Below are 20554 nucleotides of genomic sequence, written 5' to 3'. Positions count from 1 at the left end.
TGGTATCCACGTCGATGCATGTTGCTTGCTCTAAGGATGAATATTAAGCATCTATTTCTCCCTTGGCATTAGCACACTGCTAGTATCCGGAATCACTCAATTCGTTCATCCACGTAAACACTTATGGAATGGGATAAAACATTGAATATTATATATAGCTGTAGTACTGACTCCCTCCCCAGACCCCTCCACGTATAAATACAATTCCCAAACAAGCGCAGTACCACTCAAAACCCACATAGAAGCCTCCCAAACAGCAGCCTTGCCCCAAGCCCCACTTTTCCTATAAAAGACCAAAGCACCAATAACCCGACCGGGCAAAGAAGTAACCATAATAGGAATATTACGCTGATAGACCGCGATGGTGTACCTAAGGATAAGCTATAAGAAAGTCGTATTTATTGATTCGACTTATACTAAGCTTTATCTACGAATCTACTAGATAGGAATATGCTTTTTTGACACCGTAAAATAGCCGATATTAAGAGTCACGAAAGGATAAGACGAATACGAAGGTATATAAATTAGTATAATCGTATTTTAAGAGTGTATCGTATCGAATTTAGCTAAAACGTGGCTACTATAACCGTCATATTGACAAAGCTGAGCATGAGTTTGTCACGACACTTGGGGTTGCATTATTCGGAAACTATGTCGAGGGACTTGAAGCGATTCAGAAAGCAGTGAAGTTTCTAGAAGAAATAGCACGAAACAAAAGAGCGAGCATTGAATGGATTTTGGAACGTTGATACATTTTTTCCCCGTCTGAACAGCTAGGGACTCATCAGAACAGTAAGCAGTATTCTTCAAGAGCACTTGGAAGTCTTCACCAGTGCTCATTAGGATAGTTGGAATACGACAACAACATCTCCCCCGAAATCTGCGTCGCTTTCAATTTCTCAAATTGAACGTCGAGCTGTAGATACGGGGGCAACTTTCCATCGCGGGCCTTATGGTCCTCATCCAGGAGCCAAGGAAATTCGCCAGAACCTTTTTGGTACTCTAAAACTATATCCCGAAGACGATCCACCCATGCCCTGGCCAACCCGCTAGAAGAGAAGATGAAGTGCTTAGGGAGCACCTGCGGCGACATTGCGTGTCGATCAGCGAATTCGATTGATTTCCAGTTGTTTTCTTCACGCATCATAACAGCAACACGAAGAAGAGCACCTCCAAGTCCAAGGTACCTGTACCGATATGCGACGGTCAATGCACGGATGAAAGCAGCATGGTTCTGTCCTATCGGTCGTTGCGATGCGGTTCTCCGAATACCCGACTTGGAATTTAGCTGATCACAACGCACGACTCTGAGAACGAGGGTAGCAATGACAGCGCTTTGATATCGAACGATCACAACAATATCGTAAGCATTCTCAGAGGTAAGCTGGTGTTTCTTCAGCGGGCGATAATTTCTCCACTTTTCTGTATTCCGAATATTCTCACTTTCATCTGGACCGTACAGCCACTTCCATGTTCCAGTGTTTTCGGCTAGATCGAGATACCCGGCCACAGAATTTCTTGTAAGAAGGAGCCCGACCATCAGAGCCCCGGTGCAGGTCAAGATTATACGTCCGCAGTCGGAGGAATCGTTGTACATAACGAAGAAGATGCCGGCGAAGACAATCCCCATCACAACCCAGCTGAGCCAATGATGTATAATTGACTGGGCGGCAACTTGACGCTGCTGGGCGATGGATTCTGCGATGAGTTTCAACGCCCCGATGAGGTCTTCTCTCTCCGTTGCAAACGAGGTCGTTACGCGTGAGACTTGGATGGTGTTGTTCGATTTCGCGTCAGTCGTTGGCGTATCGGTGCGCGTTGTGTCCAGGGAAGGTGGTATCTCTTTTTTGTCTTCTTGACTGTCGACCTGCTTATTGGAAACTTGGTTGGCCAGTTGAGGTACTTCAGTCTTTGCGCACCCACTCACTGAAGTGAGAATCACTGGATCTGGTCGCATGTTGGACACGTCTTGCATGCGGTGAGACTTCCGCGCAGAAATAGTTTCTTCCTCTCGTTGGATTTGTGAAAGACACACACGTGCCATGTGTAGTTTGGAAGGAGGTCACGTCATGAGCCTCGAGATAGTCGAGTCAATAAACAAAGATGTCGGAAGTTGAAATGGGGATCTTTGGAATCCAAGGTGATTGTTGACAGAAAAGGGAGAGAGAAAAAAACGAAGCCAGAAAATGAATCACTTTTCTCACTGAGTGTACAAGCACGTGAAATCTCAAAAGCTAAAATAGGAAACTCCCTCATTTCCTGGGACGAGATTACAGCTTCATAATCCTCCGAAGGATATAATACGTAGAGATGAGCCGGTATGTTACATCATGGTCCAAACTACAGTAAATAACATCTACGTTGCTTGAAAATTTTCACCAGCAATACAACCTGTATTAGTGACTATTTCTGCTGAGAAGCAGCAGGGAAAAATCATAGAATTCGCAGATCTCAGCACAAGACCGACGATTAGCAGTCAATAAACCAGTCATGTGGAGACTGCATGTCTCAAAAGGGACAAAGATAGATTAGGCACCACTTCACTCTCTAGCGTATCGTCGCTGACACCTCTAGCCAACGGGAACAGTCGAGGTAGTGATGGCATGTGGAGTCAGGGGGTCATCTTTGCCCTCGTCCTTGGCGAAGACATACGGGCTGGCGGGAGCAGATGGGTCCGGCTCACCAGAGAGAACCTCCAAAGTCTGACGCTTGGTCTCGGGGATCAACCAAGAAGTAGCAAAGCCACAGAGCATGAACAGAGAGAAGATCTGCATAACGTGGTTGAGCCAAGGCGAATCGTCGGGCTTCTTTGCGCCATGGTGAACGAGGGGACCGAAAACACACTGTGCGATGATTGCTCCGAGCTTGCCAGTTGCAGCACTGATTCCATGCGAGGTAGATCGATAGCGGGTAGGGAAGCATTCGCCAGGTACAATGAATGTAGTGGCATTGGGTCCGAAGTTGAAAAAGAACTGGGCAATGACATACAGAGCGAGAAGGCCATTGTGGGTGTGGATCAATTTATTGTAGGCAAATCCGATGATGATGAATAGGATTGTGAGCATTCCGAATCCCATTAGCTGAATGGGCTTGCGGCCGAGGGTGTCCACAGTTGCAACGGTGACCCAGTAACCGGGGATTGCGCCGGCACAGATCAGGATCAAGTTGCCTACCGCGTTGCGATAAAAGACCTCGTAGACATTCTTGCCTCCAGTCCAGCCAATAGCCGAGAGAATAATGGAGTTGTTGAGACCCAGGCCATAGAAGGCTACAAAGAGTTAGCCTATGTCAAATTCATATCCGTGGTGCCAAACTTACCGACGTCCAGGAAGAACCACGATCCAGCAGTACCAAGAAGAACCTTGCCATTCTCCCACTGACTGAAGTGGTGAACGAAGTCTCGCCAACCCGCCTTAGGAGGTGCAAATGTGTTACCGTGAAGGATGCGGGCACGATCAATCTCATCAGGATGGCCTTCGCTTCGACCCCTGAGATAGGCATTGACATCTTCATCGGCCTGGACGAGATCATGTTGGACGTCGAAAGTGAAGCGGGGAGTCTCGGGAATGGTGAGGCGGTAGTAAAGCGCGAAACAGGCAGGTACTGCTCCGAATCCGATGATCACTCGCCACATCTTGTCAACTGCCATCTGACAGGCACCGGTGCAGTGACCAACATCCTTGGCAGACTCCAGGGATATCTTGAAGCCAGCAGTTGCAATCAAAGCAATGATAGCAGCAGCGAATTGTCCAAATCCTTGCATGGCGAAGACTGCACCCATCATGGCACCACGCCATTTGGTAGTCGCAAACCTATCCAGGAAGTCAGTCACTTGTATTCCTCTTGGGCCTCGCACAACTTACTCAGAGGTAATAACCGAAGAAAGAGGATAATCACCACCGATGCCAATTCCCATGATGACACGCCAGAAGACGAGAAGACCAGTGATGGAAATAGCAACAGAGGCAGACGAAAGAGCTTGAGCAAGCGTAGCCATGATGATGATCATCAACTCAATGCCATACATACGCTTGCGGCCAATACGATCCGCGAGCCAGCCGAAAAACAACTGACCGATGACAGTTCCACCAGAAGTCGAGACCTTGATAGCAGTGTCGGAAGCGGAGGGGATTTTGCCTTTGTGCTCGCCCTGCCAGTAGACAACACCTAGCATGCCGACAGCCAGATTGATGGCGAAGATGTCATAACTGTCAGTGAAGAAACCGACGCCGGCAACAACGACGGCGCGGATATGCTGCCAGCCGAAGGGAGCTTCGTCGATCTTTGCCAGGGCACGGTAACGACGTTCACGAGCTTTCTCAGCGCAAGCTTCCTCAGCACGATCTTGTTCATGGAAGGGATCAGCTGCCATCGCGACGGTTTCACGAGGAGCTTCCATCGTGCTGGAATTTGAGGTCAAAGCGGATCGTGTCTGAGATGAGAGATGAATCAGAACGCGAGAAGAAGAGGGGAAAAGAAAGAAATAAGAGAGATGGTCATCGCAAAGGGCATGACGGTTACAGTCCAAACAGGCCTGCCCTACAGGTACCTGACACCTGCAGCAAATCTGTAGGGCTGAGCAGGTACATTTTGGGGATGGTGCATTAAATCGATTCAGCGAATGAGAAGGTCAGGATCAAGCACATGGGGAACAGCACACAAATTGGTGGTTGTGCTTCGCTTTGGTTTGTCCCTGGCTATCTGGGACCAAGGGAATCTACCAGTCTCGGATATTGATGCCGGAGCTCCAATGATCGTGTTCTCTTGTGTTCATTTCGGAGGATTATTCAGTCTCAGATACGGTCTTGTCCCACGCAGTGTGTGAATAACCGGACAATCTCGGGAAGTAAACCTGGGAAGAGCGGGCAACTAGCAGTAAGATATGTCATGGAGACATCAGACCGGCTGTACGTTCCATACATCCGGGGTAACACATTTGATTCCGGAGTTTTACTTGTGGCTTTAATAATTGATCTAGAACGTCTCCTTTGGGATTACTCAGAATGTAAATACTTGCGCATAGATGTACCTAGGACAAGGCGAAAGTGTACAAGGACTGGCTCACTACGTCATTTTCTTGGTCTATACCGCAACCCTATCGATATCAAGAATTCCATTAAAACTTTTCACACCCGAGCACGGGCGTCTATTCAATTAGTATATTAGCAGTAACACCCTCAAAGTCCGCGCTTCGTCTTCCACCGCATGATATAAGTCGCAAAGGGATAAAAGGCCAAAGAAACAGCGACCCAAATGAAAAGAACCGCAAAGTCCAATCCGATACGCGAATGTGTACCAAACAAGATCGTACGCAACGCCTCAACAACTGTGTCAAAGTCAGCCCAACCCCAATCAGACCGGAGAACCAAAACTTACTGCGATGCAAAGGCCAAGCCAAACCCCAGCGATAAAACACAGATGCCAACTCAATAGGATAGAACGCAGTAGCAACATTGGTAATAACCCAAAAGATAAGGAAGAGCGAACTCCACGGGAAGCCCATGACCATGGCCATATTCTCACAAGGCAGTCCCAGCGCCGCCATACCCACCCAATTCAACATCCAAAAGACAACAAACGAGCCACGACCGTATGTATTCGCATTATTCGCAGATAGCGTATCCGGAGCTGGCGAGTTACTAAACGGAATCTGGAAAGCCAGAGACACAAGCGAGTAAAACAGCGAGAGGAAGAAGTACGTCACGATAGCAGATACTATACGCCAGACGATCCAGTGCGCAACCTTCAGAGGGGGATGACTGCCCGGCTTCATGAACTGCGCATGGATCGGCATCAAGAACGGGAAATTGAAGAATGCAATGATGATCAGGTAGATCAAGCCGATCGTCACGGCAGGTTCGGAAACGGCCGGCGTGAAGGGGCGGAGATCGATGTTCGTAAAGCCAATTCCCGGGTTGATCACTTGCGGGGGGACGGTTGATAGATTGGTCGTCGACTGTGAGATTAGGTTCTGGACCCACCGTGGGCCGAACTCTGCTAGAACCATACCCTGTAGGATTGACAAGTCCGGATTGATGTACATGTAGTAGGTGATTTGGTCGCGGGCAGTGACGACGATTGTTTCAATTGCACCGAAGGGATCGTAGCTGGTGTTGCCGTTGGAGACGGCGGCACGGAGCAAGGTCGTCGCGTTTGGGTTGACGATTACGGCGGCAAAGGCGTGCTCGTCGTAGACGGCTTGACGGACCGCCCATGGATCATTGTTGAAGTCGGCGGGCGATTTGATCGTGTAGCCAAGGTGACGATTGTCGGAGGCGAGGATTTTCTTGGTGACATTTGTCACTGCAGGGCCGATGATGGTGTCATTGGTGCGATAGGGATCGACTTGGCCATCAAAGTCAACGACAAAGACATTCAGTGCTGGGTATTTGGCTTCAGTGCTGTATTGGGAGCCCCAGAAGAGAGAAAGAACGACAAAGATGAAGATGCAGAGGATGGATACTGGACTTGGTTAGTATCCCTTGCATTCTCTGCATTGACTTTACTCACGGGTGCGCGCCCATTGGTAGAATACCCGCTGTCGCGTCTCCTTCAAAGATGAATCGAAGAATGAGACGGGCGCCGGGGGAACTTCCTCGCCTTCCAATGCCTCGATTTTGGCAGTCATACTGGGCTCGAAGGTGAATAGGTGAAAATTTGCGAAAGGTACATATAAGTAGTGATGCCACGACGTTGCTATGCGACGACCGTTTCCGGCGATGTAGTTCGGGTATTCCACTTCGGGAAAGTCCCTGGCTTATCTCCTAGGGACTAGCAGATCTCATTGAGCAAAAGAGAATTGGACACGAATTTCTTCAAGGGTAAGTTTTCGATAGTATATCTCAGAGGCTAAGCCCGTATGTCGGAAAGTGTATATATCCGGCCAATTTTGGTGGACTGGCGATTGAACACAACGACCAAGTATGAATTGCTCTATCATTCGAGCGTTTAACGCTTTAAATAATTCCATGAATGATAGTTTTAGGGTAGCGACCGACGAAGCTACTAGGACAGGTAGATGTGTCGCCCCAAAAGCACAAGAAACGACTGAGGGTTGCACTTAATCTTCGGGAAAGTTTCCGGATATGGTACCGTAGGCGTCTTCAGGACTCAGGGTATACGATTGGTGCTACAACAAGGGTCATAAGTGTGCGTTCAGAGCGATGAAGTATTGAATAGACGCGAGTATATTGTTTCATACATTGTTTTCGCCCTACTTTGACCTCTCTTTTTCACCTCCTTTTTGCCCGTTTCCCAGCGCCACGGGCTATAGTTGTTTAAAAATGGGGATCTGAACGGATGTAATTCTCAAGTGTATACCTTTGCAAAGAGATTACAAAATGCAAGGACCAAGCTGCAAATGAAGCAATCCAGCCCAACCCAACCACAATGCGACATAGCCTGATTCACATTAAGTGCGGGAACCCTAGTAAATTAAGCGTTTGGCTATCTTCAGGGACCAATCATCCCTTCACGCCCGGGAACTAGCCCCCGGGGTATATGTATCAGGTTGCCCGCCCTTGCGTGTCCCCGTTTCAAAAGGCCGACCCTGCAGTAAGCTTACAGGGGTAATCCGTGCATACAAGTACAGTCAACTCTCGCTTATACCACGGTGGGATATTGCACATTCTTGATAATAACACATCCCTTGCTTGGATGGCCCCTTCATTCCAGTTTTTTCCATATAAATTGACAGAATATAACACATTTTGTTTTACCACACTTTCTTCCTCTCAAATCTGCTTAGTCAGCGCAATCAACCAATCAGAATGCCTCAATCTACAAGCTCTCCTACCCTCCCGACCCCACCCAAGCGCGTCAGAATGGGACCAAAGCGTACCAAATTGGGTATATCAGACGCGCAGAAACAGGCACTACGGGCATTTTGGTCTAATACTAGCCCAAAGCCCACGCAGACTGCATGTGCTAAGTGGTTTGAGGACCAATTCAAACAAGTGATTGACCGGTCAACCATATCAAGGATCCTTTCATCCAAATACAATTATCTTGATACGGGCCCTGCAGGGGCAAACAAACGATCTTCATCCTCTCATTGGCCATTATTGGACCAAAAGCTATATGACTGGGCAGATAACCATATTGGCAATGGAATACCAATAAATGGCCCTTTGATCCAAACTAAAGCAGCTGAGCTTTGGAGACAAATACCGGAATACAAAGATCGGACCAAACCTCAATTCTCTGAGGGTTGGTTAACTCGCTTCAAACAACGCCACTCTCTTCAATATCATACTTTCCACGGAGAAGCTGCCTCAGTCCCATCCTCGGTACATGATCAGATCAAAAGCACCAAATCGATTTGCAATCAATTCAAACCGTCCGAAATCTACAATATGGATGAAACTGGCCTATTTTGGCGACGTATGCCAAATGGTGGTCTTTCAAAGGGAAAAATTGCTGGCAAAAAGCTTGATAAAACACGAATCACTATTGTTGTTGCATCAAATGCGGATGGTTCCGATCGAGTCCCTTTATGGTTGATTGGCACAGCAAAAACCCCTCGCGCACTCCGGGGGTTAATTTCCGAGCTCTGGGATGTGTTTGGCGTCACAACAAGGCAGCATGGATGCGTCATGACATTATGGAGGACTGGTTGCGATCTTTCTATGGGCGTATTCCCTTAGATAAGAAAGCTTTGCTCCTTTTAGACAATGCTTCACCACATGTTATTGGACTCCAGCGAGCGCCACCACCACCCCGGATTACGGTTGTTTTTTTGCCAGCAAACGCAACTTCAATTTATCAACCCTTGGACCAAGGTATTATCCAAAACTTGAAGCACCATTATCGGAAGAAATGGATGCGCTATATGATTGCTTTTCTTGATCGTGGGATAGACCCAAAACAAAGAATGAGCATTTATTATACTGTTACCTGGGTAACGCAAGTTTGGAGAACAAGTGTATCAGACCAAACGATTATCAATTGCTTTAAACAAAGTACTTTGATTAGTCCAAAGTCTATACCTATACCTGAGTCCGCGCCCGAGTCCGCACCTGAGTCTGCACTATTTTCCGAGCCCGGATTGAGTGATGAGATTGAAAGTCTATATAATCAAGCAATTGATAAGCTTGGTGATAAAGATATTGTGCCATTTGACGAGTTTTTGAACCCTTCGGACGAAGACATGTTAGAAGATGGGACTGAAGGGCGAGATGAGACCAATGAGCAAGATATATATATTGCCCCAACAACCTCAGAAATTCAGGATATTGACATTGATGGGCCCCCACCTGAGCTTCTGTCTAATTCTGCTATATTGGACAGCCTCCAGGATATCCTACTATGGGTTTGTAGCAAAGAAAAGGGTACCTCGGACCATATTAGACAAATTGAGAGCTTAATCAGCGACTTTGGCAGGATTCAGATTGATGAGAAACGTCAGGTGACTTTGGATCAGATGATGGGATGGAAGACTAAATAGGTATTAGGGCTTAGAGTTAGCTTGTCAAATATTATGTCATCCTCTCACCAAAACACAACTCAATTATACCACGTAATTTGGCTTGGATAGTATGCTGTGGTATAAGCGAGAGTTGACTGTAGTTGATTTGATCTGTACATCAAATCGACGGGATAAATGTGAGGGGAAAGTGTACGCGTACGGAGCAATTTCTGCCCCTATCGCGCCATCTCCTGGCCGCATAGACCTCCAGCGCCGGTGAGCGAGACGGCGCATCCCTGAACACACAGACCACAGTGATCGACATCCTCAAGACAGGCCTCCAGCACTGAGAGCATAATATGAAGAAAAGCGCAGACACGAGAATGGAATGAAGATCGTTAATTCGTTTCATTTGTCTAAAGGGTATCATTAAAATTCTATCTATATTCCGCGCCCGAGGGATCAATGAATGTCCGACGTAAAACAACGAAGCCAAAAAAAAAAAAATTTGAAATCGCGCAATAGATCCAAAGCCAGCCTGAGATCATAAATGACACTATTCAAATGTCTCCGTAGAAGTGTATTGTATCGCATTCACTCGCAGGTCACCTGGTAAGAGCCGTACCGGCGTCGGGGACCGGCCATGCGGCATGTGTTGGTGGAAGTGATCTGGCCAGCGACATCGGAGAGCTCGGTCTCGTCGCACATTGTGTTATCGAAGAATTCGATGCGACAGCCCTCGGCGACGGAGTGGAGGGTGTAGGCGGAGGCGACGCTGTTGAGGTCTGCGCGACAGCCTGTACTCCCAGAGCCGGCGTGGGGGTCGCCGGTTGCGTTGCAAGAGGAGGTTGGGAAAAGCGTGAAGGACCATTCGACTTCGCGGCTGATAAGGGGGAAGGCCGCTGTCATGTTGATGAGGAAGAGGGTTGCGGTTAGGAAGCACAGGCGGAGAGAGGAGGGCAACATGTTGGTGGGGTGGTAGTAGTTGCTTGAACGAATGTATATGGAGGCCTGGCCTTTAGGGAATATAGAACACGGAGATCAAAGATCAGAGATCAGAATAGGGTCTGGAGTCTTTAAATATAAGTTCAACGATTTCAGGGACCAGTCTCCAGTTTAATATACTGTGTGGATCCACAGACATTTTGGGTTCCGCTCCCTTTTCGGTTTCAGCCACCGATTACGTTCATGGGCATACGTATACTTGGCCTTGGCCCTGCACATTTTCTGACATGCATATACATAAATTCCATCTCCGCACTCTCTCGTGTGCTTACGCTTAAGCATAGCAACAACGTTGACTACGAGCCCCGACAACGGTTCATTCCCAATGACCTCATCCCGAACGACGATCATTTAGACTATTTTGGGGAGGTGGGGAGCGCTGTCTTACGCAGACGCGTACGTACCCTCCATCAGGAAGGGCATCGGTGGCCTGGGAATGATCTGTGGCAGGGTCCAGTCGCTCTAACTCACCAGTTCTTCCTCTGAATTTCTATTTTCGTTCGGGGGGCAAAAACATACGATCTCGGGGTGGCTGGGCAAAAATCAAGTGGCAACCATGCGGCTGCCATCTGAGCGATCGGCGAAGTGAAATTTTTGTTGCGATCGACATGCAATCTAGTTTCTCTTGTTTTGATTGACATCTACCATGGTCCAGTTTATCTTGTCTTTACCAGTGACGCCTCCAGGTACCAGGGCCAGAATGTTGTACCCACAATTTTAAATATTAAAAGATTTCAGATCGAGAGATCATTTCTACACGTGGGATGACTTATCGGCTTCCCGGTCTCGTCGACTGTTATTCCGAGGATCGGCAAGGTATTGTCAGGTGAAGTCGAACCTTGGTATCCTCACGATACTATGCGAAATACAGCAAAACAAAAAGTTACATTTTTACTCACTATCATTCCATTGTATCATTATCCATCATAAGACCCGTTTGAGCATCGGGCCTGAGGCTTAATCCCATTCTGAGTCACTACATCCACACTCCCCAGTTGTAACTCCCCAGTTCTAACTCACCTTTCAAATCACCCAAATACAAAATACAACACATTCAAAATGGAATATTACTTCTTCTACGGTAGCCTCATGGACCGTCCCAAGCTCGCCGAAATCCTAGAAAAACCGGGCTGGCATGAACTCCACTCGGCGAAAATCGTTGGCTGCGACTGCAAGATGTGGGGAGAATACCCGGCTCTAGTGCGTGGATCGCCAGAGGACGTCATTCACGGCATGGCGTTTGAGGTTCGGACGAGCAAGGAACGAGATAGTCTGATCGCTTATGGGACCGCTTATGAGACTGGTGCCTACGATCTCCAAGATTGCGTTATTGATCTCGATGGTAGAGGTCGGGTTAACGGGAAGACGTTCGTTTGGAACGGAGAATTTTCATCGCTTCGTGCTGGAACATTTGATTTGAAAGATTGGAAACTGAATCAGGAACGTTCCTAGCTTTGTTGAGGCCCACTCGTCGATATCTAAACTACCTTCTTGGGTCATGCATCGTATCGTGAATTGATATTTTTTTTGCGAACTGAAGCAGGATCATCTATATTTTTTCAGCGTGCTATTTCTGCAATCTGTTTTGCTTTGCTATGCCTCTAGTATTTTGCTCCTTTCGACCTCCCCTGTTACATGTCACGGGGCACGGAAATAGATTAACTTGCTTATTAAGACGTCAATATCAATATTAAGTACTCTTTTGATCAAAGCCACAGTTCGTCCAGTGAACCCAATAACAGTGCTGTTTATTTTTTCACAAACACACTCTCAGTTTCCAGCCAAGTCTCAAAGTCCTTGAGACCTGGATGGATCTTCTTGACCTCTTCCACATCAGCGCCAAATCCCTCATCGTGAAACCACTTAAACATATACCCCATATCTTTAACCACAGCCATAAACAACGCAGTGAGTGGTCTCCAAGTGGTAGGCAGCGTCTGCCCAGTCCTCTTCTCGAAGATTTGCTTAAACTGAGCATATGTCAATTCGTCACCTGCCAGAGAGATAGCACGTCCTTTATACGCATTCGCATTCATAAAGACCTCTGCCGCAACAGCGCCAATATCGCTCACTCCAATCATCTGCAACGGTGCCCCCTTGAGAACCATTTCAAAAGCCGTGGTAAAGATTTTGCCGAAGAAGTCTGGCGTGAGATTATCATAGAAAGCAGTCGGGCGTAGAATCGTCCAATCCATATCGCCATCCTTTGTATTTGCCAATAGGTGTTTCTCTATATTGTATTTGTGGATGAAGTGCGGGATTTGGGTTGAGTTGTCTGTGGATTTTGCACCGCCACGATCAACTGAGCTGTAGACGAAATGCTTGACGCCGTGTTTGATTGATTCGTCAATGATTGATTTTCCTTGGGTCTCTTCCGAAGCGCCGTTTCCAATTGCAACCTTCAATAATCGGTTGTTAGCATAATGCTTCCTAATAAGAATAGAAGAAATGGATATGTAATGGATATGAAATGGGCTGTTCATACTTGGACACTGAAAACACCCCATATTGGCTGGGTGGTCAGACCCCGTGCTTTCTTGAATAGCTCTGCGGGGTGGTCTAGATCGCCTTGTACGAGACTAATCTTGGATGACTGCTGTAACAACTTTTGCGCGGAGGGAGACTGAATGTTGCGGGTGACTGCCAGAATTTGGAAAGGCGCATTCTTGCTAAGGAGATTTTTGATTAGTGAGCCACCTTGTTTGCCAGTAGCTCCTATAACGAGGATAGTAGACATTTTGATGAATACTGAGTATGCAGAAATATACAGCTGTGGATACAGTAATGCAGATTCAGGCAGTGCGACCAGTCCCTTTTTATATTCTTATCCCTACTTTGACATGGAAAACTGTACTCCTGACAAATGAGCGCGGCGCTTTCAAATCCTCGAAGTCCGAGACCCGAAGCATGTCATCCCTGAGTGTGGGTTCGGGCGCTAGTTATTTTAATGCCGAAGTGGGGTCTTGGTCATCCACCGTCCGCGCCCACTTCATACTAGAAAGTTTAAGTGCTCCTTTTTTGAGGACAAATGAGTACTAGGTGTGATGCCTTAGATATCCCTGCCAGGCTATGCTTGCCTAAGGTGCGGTTTGCTCACTTCTTGCTTCACTTTTTGTCTCTTGTTTGCTCTAGTCCATGTGGGTCCCTAGATATATATCTATGCCCACATCTCAAATAAAAAATTGCTTGACCATCTTCTTTTTCTTCTCTGTCTTCTTCTCTCACTCTCTCAGTTTAGTCGCCTGTCCTATCTACGACGCTCATCTCGCTGCCAAAAAAAAAAAAAAAAAAAAAACTGGTACTTGCCTTAGACTTGATATTGATCCGCTAGACATATCTAGCTAACGAACCGACTAGTTAATATAGTCACTTCTTATAGTCCAGCATCATTGGTTCGGCGCATAAGCTCGCGGCTGACAGACACAGAAGCAGCACAGAATTAATTCTTAGTAACGACTGCGGCACCTGATGCTGGGGTATCTGACGTGACGATGACCACGTCTGGCTGAATGTTGCCGGCGGGCTTAATGCCAGCGGGAGTGCTGCCCACATTGAACCCCTTTGGATTGGCGGGGATACGCCGGCCCCCATATAGCTCGAACTTGTCTAACTTGGTCGAAAAGCCGCGGAGCTGTGGATATGGCAGACGTAGTGGCATCCTGGATGAAGAGAGAATGCAAAAGGCACGTGTCGCCTCCAACGTGATAAGAAATTAAATACGTATTCCCCAAAGATCCCATGATCCAGGTCAAAGCCCACCTTGAGGCCAAGCAGGTGCAGGGTATTCGCATTCTCATTGGTGGATTCATGGAGACCAATCTTCAGTCCGCTTTTCAACATCTTTGATCCTCAGACCAACACCTTCCGCTTTTGGAGTCAGGGTGATGAGGTTATGGAAGGGACTACTTATGACAATGCTGCAGAGTTTACCCCAGCTGTTTCGGTAGATTCTGGTGCCATCTGGAATCATGCAATGTAAATGAAACACTATTGGCTACTTGTCCTTGGCTTTCTGTAATCCGCGAAATTGCTCAGTCTTTCGAAACTGTCTATGGTGTCAAGCCTAGCCTGCAGAGTCGTATCCGCATCAGCGCATCTACTGTGAGACAGTAATCTGCAACTGACACGGGCGACCTACAGCATCTGCACGGAATCAACATGTCCATAAATCATATGCAACATACCTGTTCCCCGCACCTCAGGCTCGGCCTGGATTTTGTGTTTGATGCGAGACTATAATTGATCGACATGGATGCATACATGGATCCAGTATGCATGAAAAGAGGGTCTATTAAGGTCTTTTTTCTTGCGATTGAGATTCTGAGCGGCTGCTACATATAACAAAAAACAGATCTAAATCCTCTATGCTCTAATATCATCCTAGGGACTCTGGTATCTTCAGCTAGCTGTTAGCGTTCCTAGGTCAGCGATAGAGAAGGGTCCTGCATGAACGTATATCAATGCCAAAGGTGGCTCATCGCAACTTAACTACGCCGCCTGTTGAGATATGTCCCATTCCGAATCCTTTGCGCTTCACGCGAGCTCGGTAAAATATGTAACTACGCCTTCCAATTTGTCAGTGAAACATGTATGTTTGCTGATGACAAAGCCCCTGCATAGGTATTGCGCAATGGTTCACTATACGTACGAATTGGCTTCGCTCGCAGCGCAGGGGAAAGAATGCGGTGTGTATCAGCTTCGTGTTTGATCTAAGCCTGTGAGGTATCGTGCATGAAGCCCATGCTACAGTTCTCAATAGCTTAGTAAAAGTGGGTAGAGAACCTGCAGGATAGAGGCCCAAACGCCGATCCGTCTTCCACGAGTAAAAATTTGTCAACTGCAAGAGTATACAGAGTGGTCGGGAACATGGATACTTAATTTATGATATAGACTGACTCACCCTCACCCTCCCCTCCCCCTCCTCCGCCGCCGCACCAGACCAAAAGTCAAAAAAGACAGTTTATGATCATTTTCAGAAACGCCCTCATTTTTGGTCCTACATACTCTCTTTGGAAATGGCAGCTGTCGCCCCACAAGTACTTCCTACCACAGCGAAGCGAGACTTTACCTCGTTCTACAATGAGTGCAACTCTGCTCCCCGCATAAACCAACTTCTCAACTGGTTCGAATCCACTGCCCGGGGTCAGACCGGGCGGACAATAAAGAACCCAGAAGTCGACAAAAGATTGTTCGACAAAGCATTGCTGGAGCAAAATGGCGAGCGATTCGCTCAGTTCCTGGAGGTCTTTAATACCATAAAGCAATCTTCGCTTTTTGTGAACCACTATTATGCCAGTATTCCCTATCGGATTGAGGAAAACTGCCGGCTTGGAAATGCAATTATTCACTACAGCCAGCAACTGCCTAGCCGTCCACTTTTGTATCGCTCTGTCGGTACCGGTGACAGTAGCATGGCACGCTCTGTCGCCGAATTTGCTGAAGGGAGCGTGGAAGTCCTCTGCTGCAGCCCTAATGAGATGAGCGCACTCAATTTTGCGATTAACGGAGATCCGCCCCGCGCCACCTTCTTCCATGGGCCTTTCCACCGCCTGACAGACGAAGTGATGAATTCTCGCGATGACCTTGCCAAGTTTGCTTCCGGATTCGACATCATTGTCGAAGATACGACGTTTCAGATGTACTCGCCAAACCGCGACGAACAAGTTGGGTTTGTGGTCCAGTCTCTGAAGGAGGACGGTATCTTCGTTTTCGTCGAGAAGTTTCGACATGCAGACATAGACGAATATGAGCGGCGTGAGTTACAGAAGGATTACGGATTTAAAGCGCGGTACTTCAGTAGTAGTGAGGTCGCAGCGAAAGGAAAGGACGTTCTTGTTACTATGAGTCAAAACCAGGTCACACTTGACGATATGGCGGCTATCCTCCATCGATACTTCCGGCATTGCTCGATTACTTGGAACAGCGGCAACTTCTACACTCTTGTGGCTAGCAACAACCAGGTGAATCTTGATCGTTTTGTTGCTTGCCTGGGTGCACCGGCCATCCCCAAGAAGTTTGAATACGAAGATAATCTGCCTCGGTCACTTTTCTGATACGGGAGAGAATATGACAAGGGCAAGTTCGCGGGCATTGACTGCAAGAAGAGCTTTTTGGATTTCAATATAATTTGCAAATACCTGGGCAATGTGTGCTAGCAAAGAGGATCGGTTAATAGCAAGAGGTAGCCGTGGGTCCTCCTAGTATTTAAGCTACAAAGCTACAAACACTCATTCGGCCTATTCAAATGCCCTAACAAGCAGAGAAGTCCCTTATATTAGTATATCGCCTCATAAGCGTGCCTATACCAGCGTTATATGTTTCGCAGGGCGTATAACTTGTCATGCTCTGGGTGTAGACAATGTATAGAGTGAACCAATAAGGATTCCAGGAAACAAGACCCACAACGAATTCACGTGTAGTGAATCATCCATCCGTATCAGATACAGATATCCTCCATTTCCTTATACATATACATCACATAGTCCCTGGAAATGAACAACCCAGTAGCCGAAAATGTGCTCGGCACTCTAGGCGCGGTACGCCGACAACCCACACCCCCGTCAACCCCCAGCTAACACGTCCCGTGTATAGGTTTGCTGGTCGATCCAGGTATGTAAATCCCAATTTGGACACAAACATAGTGGCACACACTTACATGTATATCCACCAGCTTCTCCCTCAGATTATTATCAATTACAGGAGACATGATACCGAAGGCCTCCAAGGATCCATGATGCTATTATGGGCCTCAGCGGGTGTTCCACTGGGCGTGTACAACATCGTTGAAGAATTTAACATTGCGCTTCGGGTTCAGCCTCAGATATTGACAACTTTGAGTTTGATTACTTGGGCTCAGTGTTTGTATTATGGGAAGGTAGGTTATATGTGTTACTTCGTCTATTGGCTTATTCTGACTTTATTAACTAACGTTAACTCTGGGTTAGAAATACTCGATCGTGAAATGCAGTGCTGCGGTTACTTCCCTGCTTCTGATACTAGGTGGTATTGAAGTAGGGCTTGTTTTTGCTTTGCGCGCTGCAAAGGATCAGGAGCTTGAGTGGCCTCTTGTTCTTATGGCCGTTTTGAGCGCTTGTCTGCTTGCCGCTGGTGTTCTAACACATTATTGGGATATCTATGTTCACCGGACTGTTCGGGGGATTAGCTTTCTCTTTGTTGGTATTGATGCTGCTGGGGATTTGTTCTCCCTGGTCTCTGTTCGTAAGTTCAAGCTTTCAAGTTGAAGAGGTATTTGCTGACTTTGTGTTTAGTATTTGGGCGGTCTATTGATGTTCTAGGGATAATCATTTATGGCACGGAATTGGTATTGTGGATTGGTATATTTATCTGTGGGGGTATTTTCAACCTCTTCCCTTGGATCAAGAAGCGATCCAGCAAGCGCGCTCTTGATCAAGAGCCGGTTCTTCTACATCCGATGCCATCATCAACGTCTGTGTTTAGGACTGCATCTGGATCTCAGGTCGTGGAAAGGAGAGCATGGCAGAACTCATCATGAAATGCCATGTTACGTATGAAGATCCCTCGGTACTAGAATATATGAATCGAAAGAAAAATACAACCTTGAAATGATCATAGATCAAGATGGATTGAAAGTGAGAGTCCCAAACATTTTTCTACTCTATGTGGCGTAAATATTCATGATCAGGAAAGCCAAAGGCTACCCTTCATCTATATAGTAGGCAAATAATTTAAGCAAAGGCCTTGGCCTCGCCGTCCTTCAGCTTGCCAGCGTCAACAAGGCGCTTGGCCTCACCAGCCCAGGCAGACTTGACGGCAGCACCGTCCTTGCCAGCGATGGTGAGCTTCTCGGCGAGAACAGCGAGCTCATCAACGTCAATCTTGGCCATGATGAGGTCGACATCGGTAAGGACAGCGTCGACCTGAGCGGCAGTGGGCTCACCGGAGGCGGCGAAGTAGTTAACGTCCTTGACGGAGCTCTTGAGAATACGCTTGTTCTTCTTGGAAGCGTTCTTGGCGGCCTCCTTGGCCTTCTTGTTCTTCTCACGGTCAGCCTTCGCAGCCTCCTCGGCGTCCTTCTTGCGCTGCTCCTCGTCGGCCTTGGCCTTCTCCTTCTCCTCCTTCAGGCGCCTGATCTCAGCCTCCTTGGCAAGACGCTTAGCGTCCTTGCCGGCACGGGCCTGCTGTTTGAACTTCTTAATACGCTCATCGGAAGCGAGACACTCGTCAACCAACTCACGCAGACGGACGGTGTCCTCAGTCTTACGCTTGCGGCGGGCGTTGGCGTTTTTCTTCTCGACGTGACGCTTCTGGTCACGGCTTTCTCCATCATCGGGCACATCCTCATCGAGGTACTCGAAGGTCCTCCAGCTGTCGAGATTGTACCAGAAGTTGTAGAAGGTCTCAACGTGCTCCTGAGTGCTGTTTTCGTCACCGAGCTGGGGCACGGGCTGCTTGTTGGAGAAACGACCCTCGGCCTCGAAAACGGGGCCCCAGGCCTTGTAGAACTTGCTGCCGGTCAGCTTCTTGGTAGGAGGCTCAACCTCAGCGGCCTCATCGACGGAGTCGAACTGGCGACGGCGGGTGGGGTCCAGAAGCAGATCGGTGGCCTTCTGGATACACTTGAAGAAGCTGTCATTCTCATCACTCTTGCCCATGGCAGCCTTCTTGTCGGGGTGGTGACGCAGGACCTTCTTGCGGTGGGCCCGCTTGATCTGATCGGGGGTAGCACGGTAACGGTGCTTGGATAGACCGAGAACGGCGTAGTGATCTTGGCCCTGTAGAGAGTTAGGATGCATTTATAAGACAGAAGTGCTGAGATACGAACCTTCCAGTCCTTGGCCTCACGGGCGAGCATCATGGGATCCTCATCCTCGGAGATGTCATCATCCTCCTCGACCTCAGTCTTCTTAACGTTGTGCTGGGCCTGGATACGCTCATCCTCGGAGAAAGTGCGGTTGTTGCGCTTCTATAAGGCTTTTAGCTTCGAGCAGACAAAACAACAGTAAAATAATGAAGCGGAACTTACTCTGCGGGCGTGAGCCAGGAAGTGCGGGCCAACAGGCTCCACGTTGCGCTGAGTGGCACCAGAGAGGGCACCAACAATCTTAAAGTCCTTCTCACCAGTCCAGCCCTCAGGCAGGGTAGGGAGAGTAGCGTTGACAACTTGAACAGAGGCCATTGTTGACGGTATTGGTGATGGTCCCAAGTTGTGTGTGGAGCGCTGAATGTCCCGCGTTGATTTTTTTGCATACCTTTTTTCTGCCCCGAATTGCCGCCTCTCTGACCAATCACGGGTTAGACGATCCGGAGATTCGAGACTCGGGCGTCACGCTTCTCTTCTTTCTGTTGCATACATTACATCTGTATATTTTCTTTGTGGTGAAATCCAGCGAGTCATAATGTCCACTGCAACCGCCGTCTCCGCGAAGAGTGCCTATCGCCAACTCCTCCGCGCCACTCGCGTTGTCTTCCACAGTTCGTTTGCCAAACCTGATGTGCCATTCTGGCATGCTCTTTCCCTTTACTGACAATTTATTTGAAGATGACCTCCCCGTCCTCCTTGCTGCTCGGCAGGAAGCCCGCCAGACCTTCGAGAAGAACCGCCGTCCGGCCGTCGATACTGGCATGCAAATCAACCATGCGATCGAGGTTGCCAACATTCTGCGCCACAACATCGTGCAAGGCTCGAGAGAGAAGGATGATGAGAATGCGAAGTGGGGTATGTACAGATATGACTTGAGATCCAACCCCCAGGGACTCTGCGGCTTAGGAGTCGACTGATGGCTAACCCAGCAATTGCCACAGAACTCAACATCCACGAACAGATCGAACGCGGTGATAACGACTCCATTAAAGTTGGCGGGCAGGATGTGAAGATCCACAAGGCTTGTTCCTCATGAATGACAGATACAGTGTCATCATGCTTGGTTCAAGCGAAATCTCCGAGTCTACCAAGTGTCCAGAAAGACGTCTACAAGGCATCTGGGTAAAGCCGATTCTCTAATTACCTATGTGGAAGCCAAGGCATATGGATCTACAGATAAAGCTAGGACAGTGACCGGACATGTATAATAAGATACCCGACTCTTTTATTATCATTGGCGTCCCCGGGGTATTTTTGATTTAAGTACATAGATCTGCATAAAATAAGCCCAATCCTTGTTA

At 47.8% G+C, this 20554-nt stretch overlaps 11 protein-coding genes across 11 annotated transcripts; 4 read left to right on the top strand and 7 right to left on the bottom strand.

Moving 5' to 3' along the window:
* Positions 1-826: 826 nt before the first annotated feature.
* Positions 827-1957, bottom strand: N7446_013044 (uncharacterized protein; the record flags this gene model as incomplete). Its single annotated transcript, XM_058521786.1, has 1 exon — positions 827-1957. One exon carries the CDS (start codon positions 1955-1957, stop codon positions 827-829), a length of 1131 nt encoding a protein of 376 aa, XP_058365263.1.
* Positions 1958-2570: 613 nt separating this feature from the next.
* On the bottom strand, positions 2571-4399 carry phoD (phosphate:H+ symporter; the record flags this gene model as incomplete). The annotated part of the gene is made up of 3 exons (XM_058521785.1): positions 2571-3268; positions 3319-3812; positions 3864-4399. The coding sequence occupies 3 exons, from the start codon at positions 4397-4399 to the stop codon at positions 2571-2573; spliced, it is 1728 nt and encodes a 575-aa protein (XP_058365262.1).
* A 778-nt stretch (positions 4400-5177) lies between these two features.
* N7446_013042 (SNG1 family protein) lies at positions 5178-6628 on the bottom strand (the record flags this gene model as incomplete). Its single annotated transcript, XM_058521784.1, has 3 exons — positions 5178-5326; positions 5377-6462; positions 6511-6628. The coding sequence occupies 3 exons, from the start codon at positions 6626-6628 to the stop codon at positions 5178-5180; spliced, it is 1353 nt and encodes a 450-aa protein (XP_058365261.1).
* Positions 6629-10000: 3372 nt separating this feature from the next.
* On the bottom strand, positions 10001-10372 carry N7446_013041 (uncharacterized protein; the record flags this gene model as incomplete). Its single annotated transcript, XM_058521783.1, has 1 exon — positions 10001-10372. The coding sequence occupies one exon, from the start codon at positions 10370-10372 to the stop codon at positions 10001-10003; it is 372 nt and encodes a 123-aa protein (XP_058365260.1).
* Positions 10373-11470: 1098 nt separating this feature from the next.
* On the top strand, positions 11471-11863 carry N7446_013040 (gamma-glutamylcyclotransferase family protein; the record flags this gene model as incomplete). The annotated part of the gene is made up of 1 exon (XM_058521782.1): positions 11471-11863. The coding sequence occupies one exon, from the start codon at positions 11471-11473 to the stop codon at positions 11861-11863; it is 393 nt and encodes a 130-aa protein (XP_058365259.1).
* A 296-nt stretch (positions 11864-12159) lies between these two features.
* N7446_013039 (uncharacterized protein) lies at positions 12160-13148 on the bottom strand (the record flags this gene model as incomplete). The annotated part of the gene is made up of 2 exons (XM_058521781.1): positions 12160-12810; positions 12897-13148. 2 exons carry the CDS (start codon positions 13146-13148, stop codon positions 12160-12162), a joined length of 903 nt encoding a protein of 300 aa, XP_058365258.1.
* Positions 13149-13850: 702 nt separating this feature from the next.
* On the bottom strand, positions 13851-14069 carry N7446_013038 (Peptidase S58 DmpA/arginine biosynthesis protein ArgJ; the record flags this gene model as incomplete). The annotated part of the gene is made up of 1 exon (XM_058521780.1): positions 13851-14069. One exon carries the CDS (start codon positions 14067-14069, stop codon positions 13851-13853), a length of 219 nt encoding a protein of 72 aa, XP_058365257.1.
* A 1357-nt stretch (positions 14070-15426) lies between these two features.
* On the top strand, positions 15427-16464 carry N7446_013037 (class I SAM-dependent methyltransferase; the record flags this gene model as incomplete). Its single annotated transcript, XM_058521779.1, has 1 exon — positions 15427-16464. One exon carries the CDS (start codon positions 15427-15429, stop codon positions 16462-16464), a length of 1038 nt encoding a protein of 345 aa, XP_058365256.1.
* Positions 16465-16902: 438 nt separating this feature from the next.
* On the top strand, positions 16903-17924 carry N7446_013036 (PQ-loop repeat-containing protein; the record flags this gene model as incomplete). The annotated part of the gene is made up of 5 exons (XM_058521778.1): positions 16903-16947; positions 17003-17020; positions 17082-17285; positions 17356-17629; positions 17680-17924. 5 exons carry the CDS (start codon positions 16903-16905, stop codon positions 17922-17924), a joined length of 786 nt encoding a protein of 261 aa, XP_058365255.1.
* A 193-nt stretch (positions 17925-18117) lies between these two features.
* Positions 18118-19568, bottom strand: N7446_013035 (putative ribosome associated DnaJ chaperone Zuotin; the record flags this gene model as incomplete). The annotated part of the gene is made up of 3 exons (XM_058521777.1): positions 18118-19164; positions 19215-19355; positions 19416-19568. 3 exons carry the CDS (start codon positions 19566-19568, stop codon positions 18118-18120), a joined length of 1341 nt encoding a protein of 446 aa, XP_058365254.1.
* A 220-nt stretch (positions 19569-19788) lies between these two features.
* On the top strand, positions 19789-20289 carry N7446_013034 (LYR motif-containing protein; the record flags this gene model as incomplete). The annotated part of the gene is made up of 3 exons (XM_058521776.1): positions 19789-19864; positions 19932-20108; positions 20195-20289. 3 exons carry the CDS (start codon positions 19789-19791, stop codon positions 20287-20289), a joined length of 348 nt encoding a protein of 115 aa, XP_058365253.1.
* Positions 20290-20554: the final 265 nt, after the last annotated feature.

Source organism: Penicillium canescens, assembly GCF_028828765.1.
Source record: "Penicillium canescens strain IBT 15451 chromosome Unknown utg000011l_segment0_segment0, whole genome shotgun sequence".
NCBI classification, from domain to species: domain Eukaryota; kingdom Fungi; phylum Ascomycota; class Eurotiomycetes; order Eurotiales; family Aspergillaceae; genus Penicillium; species Penicillium canescens.
Note: the sequence above shows the minus strand (reverse complement) of the source record. Positions and strands in the feature narration are given on the sequence as shown.